Here is a 9727-nt window from a genome sequence, read left to right as displayed (position 1 = left end):
ATATATATATATATATATATATATATATATATATATATATATATATATATATATATATATATATATATATATATATATATATATATATATATATATATATATAATTTTTTTATATTAATAATGAGATGTATAATTTATAATGTATTTTCTATTTGAATTATTTATTAATTATGTTTCATACTTTGTTATGAATATTTTTATAAAGTTTTGATGTGTTTTATTTTTTGCCTATATCCAACCATATTTATGATTATATATTTCTTAAGTGTTTCTTTTTTTTTTTTTTTGCTCTAAAACTATCTCTTTTGTTTTAATATTTCGCCCCTGGAAGAAATTTCTGACTCCCCTGATTATTTCATGGACCATGGTCCACACATTTGTGTGAATCATAAATAAAAAGTACGGAGTACATTTTTAATATACTAAAAATATATTATTTGTATGCATAAAATATATTATTTGAAAGTACATATTTTTTTATATATTATCAAATAAAATACATTCAATATATAAATAATATACTTTTAGTATATTAAAAATGTATATTACATTCATGATTCACACATTTACGTGGACCATGACACACAATAATTTGTCATAATTTCACACAATATAATTCTTGTGTGTCCCACACTACTCCACTAATAAACTTTTGTCAAATCCCTTCACACACTTAAACTATATGATGCGTATGCATCCACCACATTTACTATACAGGTCGGCTAGCTGCTGCCATGCATATACCTTATCATTTACAATTTGATCCCTCTTTACCCACCGTACACGTGTCCAGACTGTCGGTAAACCGTAGACTTCATTAGAAGGCTTGGAGTATTTTTTCCTACTCATCAAATCTCTTTGAGATTGAGTTGCTGAAAATTTTTGCTCAACTACAGCTTCAATGGCGGCTTTCGCTCGATCTTATCACTTCTCTATTAAATACAGACGCTGAAAATCTTGGTGGACAGCTTGGCTGACAGGATGAGGGGCAAGAGGCTTAATTAACGTCACCCACGTTCATAAATAACAGAAAAATGATACCTAACGTGGAAGACTTCTCGTGGGGCATCAGATATTGGTTCTCAATTATCTTTTATTTTTTTTTGAATAAAACTGACCCTACCTCCACTGAGGCTCAAACTCATAACCTTTCATTTGAAGGAGGCCACTATATGCCATTTGAGCACAAGGTGCTTGACAGTTCTCAATTATCTAATAGACTGTTGAATTATCATAATTTTCTCATTTATTACACTGTTGAGTTAGGGTGTAGAAGTCAATTATGGGGACGATTGAATTTTGTCTTTGCAGGCAAGGAAAATGAAACCTCTACTTCAAGAGTGAAATTCTAGCCCTCTATGGCTCCATTTGGTACGTCTATATGAAAAGCTAGCAAAAATTTGAATGTTGAAGAATTAGTAGCTAATAACTAATTAATTGAAATTAAAGTGTTTGGTAAAATTGATTGTTGAATTAGCTTATAAGTGTAAAAGATATAAAATGATAAACAAAGATAATAGAATTTTGATTAATGATAAATAAAGATGAAAAATAAATTTTTAAAAACAAAAGTAAAAAAAGTCTCTCATTTCAAAATAAACTATTATTTTAAACTCTTCATATTATATCAAACAGAACTTATAGCTTATTTGTAGTCTAAAATAGGCTATAAACTTTAAAATAATAAACTCTACCAAAAAGAGTTTATGTCTAGTAGTCTAACCCGTAGCAGCAGTATACTTGATAATTTATAATTTGTCCACACCAGCTGGTTCAGCAACATTTGGGAGAATGAGACCAAAATTTGAAATTTCGTAATGACAGTGTAGGAGTTATGCTCAAATGGACAAATCCTTTATACAAACTTGCATTTGGCTCTGTCCTGATTTACATCTTCTCATATATTCTGTCGGATTGGGGTGTTGGGACCTTGGGGTTGGAATTCAACGTTAGGAGAAGCTAAGATATTTTACAATTGACAAAAACTTGTGTGAGACCATCTCACCATGAGACGGGGTCGGGTCGGGTCAAGATGCAAATGTAACACTTATATGCACAAATGTCATACTTATATGCTCAAATGTAATACTGCTCATGAATAAAATTTTTGTTACTTATAAGGGCAAATGTAATACTTCTAAGGAAAAATACAATATTTTTACATTTCGATTTAAAAGTATTACAATATTTCTCAAAAGTATTATATTTGCCCTTATAAGTAAAGGGCACTTGTCAACATTACTTATTATGAAAAATGTATTACTTTTTCTCTTATAAGTAACAAAAATTGTATTTTTGATTAGTGTTATATTTGAGCATATAAGTAGGACATTTGCATGGTGCTTTGGCCCGACCCGACCCATCTCGCAAACAAGGATCCGTGAGACGTCTCACACAAGTGTTACCCGTTACAATTTGATCCAATCACGTGTCCATAGTCCATACTGTCCGTAGACTTCATTAGAAGACTTTGGAATTTTGTTCACACCCACAAATCACAATGGTGGCTCAAGGAAAAGTATTAGTATTGATGAAAGAAAATCCATTCTTAGCTTGCTTTATCTCTTTGAGATTCTGAGTTTATGAAACATTATATTTTGTTCAACTCTATCTTCAATGGCTTTCGCTCATATCATCTCTCTACTAAATACAATACAGTTCCATTTTCTACAACCTCTTCCGTGTTTGATTTTTGATGATACAGAAATGGTGGAATCTTTGTGTGAAAAGATTCGAAATCTGCAAGGCTTTTTGGAGGAATCTCACAAGAACAACATCATCAGCAACCAGGCAAGGAGAGTGTTGGAGTCAAAGATCAGAGGCGTAGCTCATGATGCAGAAGGATGGATTGAATCAGAATTACACCGACTTTATATGCGCTTTAACAATGAATTTCGAGAGAATCCGGGTTTGATTCTCACAAGTGACAATTTTCCTGGGCCTAGCTCAGGTACTTCTCAGGGAGAACGCAAGTGGATCCGAACAGTTACACGGACGGAGGAATACCCGGTGAATCGGACGGAGGAAGACCCGATGAATTTACCAAAAAGAGAAAAAAACATTAAAGAGCGCCCAGTCAAGTCTTCTCAGAGTCTTTATCAAGCCTTGCAACAAGTAAAACGAAGACTGGAATCAATTGAACGGAGGTTTCAGATTGAGAGAAATAGCAACCATTCTGCAGAGCCGCAAAGAAGAAACACGATAGAGAATATCAAAGGTGCCAGTAGTTTCTCTGAACCTTCTTCAGATCTCAAGAATGTTGCACTGGTAGGACGAGATGATGAGTTCCTTGCCATAATGCAGAAGCTCATTTCAGATTCAGAAAAACGAGAAGTCATCTCCATATCAGGGATGGGAGGTATCGGGAAAACTACCTTGGTTAAAAAAATCTACGAAGATGCAACAATTATTTCTCATTTCGACATTCGAGCATGGGTTACAGTATCTCAAGAGCATAACCTTAAAGAAATACTCATTGGCCTTCACGGTTCTATTGTTGCTAATGGAGTAGGCAACTCTGATCTCGAAGATGAGCTACGTCGAAAGCTGATCATTCGGAGGTACCTAATTGTCATAGATGATATATGGAGCAACGAAGCGTGGGATGACATCCATAGATGGTTTCCAAAAGAAGAGTTCAATGGGAGTCGAATACTGTTGACTACACGACTCAAACAAGTGGCTAATTATGCTAGTTCAGGTAACAATAATTCTCTTGACATGCGATTCTTAAATTTCAATGAAAGTTGGAATTTATTTTACAAGAAAGTATTTGAGGAGAAAAGATTTTCCTGTGAATTTGAGTCGGTGGGTAGAGGTATTGTTACAAAATGTCAAGGATTACCTCTAACAATTATTGTGGTTGCTGGGCTTCTCACCGCATCCAACAAGACATCGCTAAGGCAGTGGGGGAACGTTGCTGAGAATTTGAATTCGTTGCTTAATACAGATCCTGAAGAAAAATGTAGAAAAACACTTTTACTAAGTTATGAAAACTTGCCTATACACTTGAAAGTTTGTTTTTTATATTTTGGTGTTTTCCCAGAAGATACCGAGATTTGTGTGAAAGCATTGATTAGGCTATGGGTTGCCGAAGGATTCTTAAAGCTAGACCTGAATAACAGCATGGAAGAAGTGGGCGAGACTTACTTACAAGATCTTGTAGACAGAGGTCTAGTTCAAATTGATAAGCTGAGTTCCAACGGAAAAATGAAGTCTTGTAGGCTCCATGATCGGTTGCATAGCTTTTGCTTGAGAGAAGTTGAGAGGGAGAAGCTTTTGTGTGTTATAAATGAGAAGAATGTTCATATTGGCATGCTCCAAAGGATAATGAGATCAATGTCAACAGGCTCGGATCCAAAAGCTTGTCGTTGGATTTCAAGTCAAATAATAAGAGATTTGGATGTGTCAATTACTCGAGCATCTAAGGAAATTCGATCCATTCTATACTTCACAAATGAGTTTAAATGGACCTACTTATCCCCCAAACCATTTACCTGTCTTAAACTGCTAAGGGTGTTGGACATACGTTTATGTTTGATGGATGGCATACCCAGTGAAATAGTGAATCTCGTTCATTTGAGATACTTAGCTCTGAGAAATGATTCGGTTTTGAATTTACAATGGCTAAAGCTTCAAAGTTTGCAAACCGTTATTATTAATACTTTTGATGATAGTGAATCTTACTGGGGATCAATGCTTCATGTTTTGGATATGCCACGACTAAGGCATGTGTATCTTCCCAAGAGTTGTTTCCTCAATCTCCCAAAGTTAATTCAATGTAATCTGCAAACCATATTTTGGTTGAGTCTACCTCAACGTTTGCGAACTAAACTAGGGTTCAAAACAATTCCAAACGTAAAAGAACTTGGGATTTACATTAAGGACAAGGATCCATATAAACTGCTCCCTGGTTCACTTGCCGATTTGTATCGATTGGAGAACTTGAAAATTGCAGTGAAGGAAGATATTTTTTTTAGGGGTGAGTTTCGACTTCCAATAGCTTTTCCATCTAGCCTTAAGAAATTGAAACTTATATATACTTATCTTCCGTGGGAGGATATGGCCATTATTGGGACATTGCCCAACCTTGAGGTTCTAAAACTAATGGGGTACGCTTTCTGTGGTCCAGATTGGAGAACAGAGAATGGTTTTTATAAATTAAAGCACTTGCAAATTGTAGAGTCAGATCTCAAGCATTGGACTGTGATTGCCGATCATTTTCCCGTTCTTGAATGTCTAATTCTATCTTGCTGCGAGAATTTGGAAGAATTTCCAAGTGCTTTTGCCGATATTACCACATTGCAGTTAATCAAGTTAACCCGTTGTTGCTCTTCTATTGTTACTTCTGCTAAACAAATTCAAGAAGAGCGATTGGATTTTGGAGACAATAAATTTGTTGTCCGTGACTTTCGTACAGTTTTTGGAAGGTAATATTTTCTAATTCAAATTATGAATTTTGCAAGCTGTGTGCTCTGAGCCTTATGATTCAATGGGCGGATTGTTTTCTTCGTGGTTCTTTCTTATTTATTCTCTTCATTTCTTTTTCTTTTTTTTTAATTCTTTTTGTAGTGAACATGTGCGGCAGTTCTCAAGAAGAGAGGATGCGGGGTATATTAGCTCGAAAAAGAAATTGATATATGTAAAAAAAAAAAATTAAAAGAGTATTTTTGTAATAAAATAAAAAGATTTATGTTTTGAGATTAGAATAATAAGTATATATGCCACAATAAGCATTGGATGTATATGTAATTTTTCTATAGAGGAACAGAGACGTATATATCACACTTATGATTCTTGATGATAGAGAAATGCTTAAATCTTTGTGTAAGAAGATTCGATTTTTGCAAGCCTTTTTGGAGGACTCTGACAAGAAGAACATCAACAAGGAGACTGTTGGAGACAGAGATCAGAGGTTTGCCTTGATTTTGTGTAGTTACAATTTGTGTTGAGGATAGGATGGACTGCGAATGAGCTGAGCCGCTCGCCTCAACCCCGGTCAACTTCGAGTTCGAGTTTGAGTTCGAGTCTAAGTTTGAACGCTCAAGTCAATCGAGTTGAGCTCAAGCTGCTTGAAAAATGGTGAGCCAGACTCGAGCTTCGTTTTTTGAGCTTAATCGAGCTCGAGCTCAAATTCGGCTCGGCTCGGCTCGTTTGCACCTCTAGTTGAGGATAAGGAAGAAAAAACTAATCAAGTGCGGGATTCACTGCAAGTGATAAAAGTGGACCCCACATATATTTGTACCACAAAATAATCATTTTTATGCTATTTTATGCTAAAAATTTCAACAAAGACCAACTTGGGCGAATTATACCACTGATCAGGGTTCACCTTGCATTGTAGATCTTAGTCCAAAGTAACATTTAGATTATGTGTTTAACATATTATGTGTCTGCAGTTAACAAATTATGTGTTTTTAAATAAACTGAAAGTTAAAATTGAAGGCACATAATATGTCACTAACATATTTTGTGTTTGTAATTGATGTATTATGTGACTGCATTTAACAAATTTTGTGCCTTTAATTTATTTATACATATAATTTATTAATTAAAGACACATAATATGTTAACTACATGCACATAATTTTTGTGCCAAGCAAGGTAGTCTCTGCTCTATGGTATAACAATTCACCAACTAATCAAGTTATCAACCTATGGTTGTGGAAAAGATGAGGCTACAATGTCTAATTTAATTTTAATGCAAACAGGGAGCTAATGGAATTCAATAGCAATTCCTTGCACGAAAAGGTTCTACGATCTGTCTTAAAATTTCAGTTTTATGTTAACAGAATTGCCTATGCCTTTTGAGTTTTTCTAGAATTTTAGCATCTGATCTTCTAAGTGTCATATGCAAACTTTATTAATATATTTTACTTATTTCTTCTATGTCCCACTTGCTTTAACAAGCATATTGTTATTCGGTTCAATTCCTGCCAGAATTTTTTAGTATGCGCAGTGTGAGATAAAAATATCAACCTATAATTCTATGATAAAGAGTTCGGTGAAAATTAAAACTAGATGGGTCATACACTTAGAGTGTGTTTGGTTCGCGCATAGGAATCGGAATCGAAATCGGTATCAAATACTTGGTAATGGTAATGAGTTTTGGTGAAAGTATTTTGAATGATTGGTAGTTGAGTGAAATGAGAATGATTATTAATAGTTGGGTAAGAGGAGGAGAAAGGAAAATGAAATTCTTATTTTATTAGGTAATGAATTTTGCAATTAAGGGATAATCAAAACACATAGTAGTGTTCTAAAAATCTGTCAACCAAACAATAACAATGACTTTGATACCCATTCTTGACAGCTAAACTTGTCAACCAAACACACCCTCAAACTATCCGATCCAGCTTATGATAAAGAGTTATATAGAAATATTTTTTTTTAAAAAGGAAAAGGAAAATGGTCAAATAGACCCTTAAAATTTACTCAAAAGTGCAATTAAACACTTAAACTATTTTAAAGTACAATAAAACATTCGATATTGTCAAAATGAGTCAAATAAGTCTGATTTACAAGTAACCAATAGGTTACCGATAAATTATAACCGTTGATCGCTGCTAACAACTGTTCACGACCATTAAAAACAAAAAACAAAAAACTTCCGACGACCTTTTCCATCGAAGAAGACGACCAATTTGGTCAAGATAAGGCGACTATATTAGTTGTCTTCTCAAGTGGAGAAGACGACGTCTAGAGGTTGCCTTCTCCATTGGAGAAGATGACTGGCTGGTCGTCTTCTCCATTGGAGAAGGCGACAAGATTTGGTCGCCTTTTCCACCGAAGAAGACGAACCTCAGTTGTCTTCTACAGTGGAGAAGGCCACCTGATTCTTTTTAAAATTTTTAGGGTCGCCAAAATTTTTATTGCCCGACATTATTATAAAAAATATCGTCAAAATTTTTATTACCAGTTATTTCAGGTGGATGACCGGCTATTGCGGTTAGATGCACCAGAATGAAAAGTTCGAGTGTTTAGTTGTACTTTTTAAAGTTTAAGTACTTAATTGCACTTCCGAGTGAATTTCGAGGGTCTATTTGATCATTTCTCCAAAAAGAATCAATGACTTTATACTTTGGATGAAAAATATCTCACTCTATTACTCTTATTAAATTACAATTAAATAAATTAGTAGCTACAACAAAAAATAATGCATATGTGTTTCTTTAATTTAGAATTAGATGTCTACAACAATGCCTTTATTCAAAGAACATCGTGACATACTTGGCGCATTGAAAAGATGCCGAGACTACAACAATGCTGCAATTAATTTTGCAAATTCAGAAAATGAACAAATTTAAAAAATAGTCACCGTTGCAGCATTCATTGATCCTGTATGTAAAATACTTGTTCTGCATCCTTTAAATATATTAGAAATAATAAAAATTTACAGTTCATTCATTTTCTAGACTCAACCTGCTTGGATTAAAGGCCAAATCAACATTAACCTTGACAACAAAAACACTTTGTATATAGGATGTAGATGTTGTTTAAAAAATATTTATGCACAAAGTGGCAAACTATTTAACTGCATGTATTGTGATGAAAAGACAACAATGTGCCTTCCAAGGTTAGTAATAATAATAATAAAAAATTACAAAAAACACACACGCACACACACAAAATCAAGTACTGCACTCATTCATAATAACTCCAAAAATATGAATTTCAAATTAAATTAAACAAGTGCAAAAGTGGAAATTGTTGATGAAACTCGACACATTGAGACATCAGTATTCGAACTACTTTCAGAGTTATTGTAGTTACTATCAAGTACACAAGTTATGGAACTAGAGCAAGAGGTACTACTCATGAACCTTCTACAAATAAAATAAATATTAATATTTTGTTCAATACTTTCACATGAGAATCTACGATACATATCTCACAACACATGAAACATGTAGGGGAAAAATATCAACAGGCGCATGCAAGATCAAGAGTTCATAGTACAACTAAGATCCAGTCATATATACAACAAGGTAAATCCACAGTTTTCTACACCATAATCTTATTGCATGATGATGCCCTTTATGTTACCAACAGTAAGCCAATTGCACATGACACACTACTAATAAAAAAGAAGAGGACAAGTACTGAGGATGAAGACAATAACAATGTTACCCAAAAGAGAATTACAAAAACTTAGAGAAAATTAAACCAAAAGTAGTATTTATTTAGACTATCATTTTTAAACTAAGTATTTGTACTAGCATTTTTAAAAGTTGCAACCATTTATTTTAATGACAATTATAATCAAGCTCTCCTATATTATCTTGCATTCATATAATTTGAATTATCGATTTAAATAAACAAATTCAACATTCAATTACCTATGCATGAAAATCTCTAATAAATTATTGCATTGATATACTTTGAAGTACTTATTTAAAAATAAACATGGAGCATTATCTCATTCGCGCAATACACGTGTGCATGCATATATACAAATGCACATATTATATTTCATAATTTTCTAATAAAATAAAATATATCAAAAAAGAACCGAGCATATCGTTCACCGAAAAGTATGACTGCAAGTCACGTTGATAACGTGTTGAAGTTCGGCCTACTAAAGCTTTGACTTATGAGATGGTAACACCGTGATTGCAAATATTATACGTCAAAGGTAAAGTACATACGAAGATAAAGAAGGGAGCAGGGGAATAAAGAGAGAAGATACGAAAAAAAGTAAAAAAGAGAAGATCAGAACCCCAAATAT

General features: G+C 33.7%; 1 protein-coding gene across 3 annotated transcripts; it reads left to right on the top strand.

Annotated features, from left to right (window-relative positions):
* The first annotated feature begins 2531 nt into the window (after positions 1 to 2531).
* On the top strand, positions 2532 to 6292 carry LOC116030925 (putative late blight resistance protein homolog R1B-14). Of its 3 annotated transcripts, none has more exons than XR_004100465.1 (3): positions 2532 to 5429; positions 5572 to 5997; positions 6128 to 6292. XR_004100465.1 is itself a non-coding variant. In XM_031273294.1 (3 exons), exons 1-3 carry the CDS (start codon positions 2617 to 2619, stop codon positions 5657 to 5659), a joined length of 2751 nt encoding a protein of 916 aa, XP_031129154.1. In that variant the 5' UTR covers positions 2532 to 2616; the 3' UTR covers positions 5660 to 6292. The 3 variants fall into 3 exon arrangements, 2 of the variants coding, with proteins under 2 accessions (XP_031129154.1, XP_031129153.1); XM_031273294.1 differs by having other exon boundaries at positions 2532 to 4981; positions 5132 to 5429; positions 5572 to 6292; XM_031273293.1 differs by having other exon boundaries at positions 5572 to 6292.
* The last annotated feature ends 3435 nt before the right edge of the window (positions 6293 to 9727 follow it).

The sequence above is a fragment of the Ipomoea triloba genome, chromosome 9, assembly GCF_003576645.1.
Source record: "Ipomoea triloba cultivar NCNSP0323 chromosome 9, ASM357664v1".
Classification (NCBI taxonomy): domain Eukaryota; kingdom Viridiplantae; phylum Streptophyta; class Magnoliopsida; order Solanales; family Convolvulaceae; genus Ipomoea; species Ipomoea triloba.
The sequence above is the reverse complement of the archived record's forward strand: the minus strand, read 5'-3'. Positions and strand labels throughout refer to the sequence as shown.

What these genes read in the sequence shown, in the direction of transcription:
- LOC116030925 (XM_031273293.1), top strand. Translation starts at nt 2,617, where the DNA reads ATGGCTTTCGCTCATATCATCTCTCTACTAAATACAATACAGTTCCAT. An exon ending in TTTCGTACAGTTTTTGGAAG is followed by an intron (nt 5,430 to 5,571) that starts GTAATATTTTCT and finishes TTCTTTTTGTAG; the next exon opens with TGAACATGTGCGGCAGTTCT.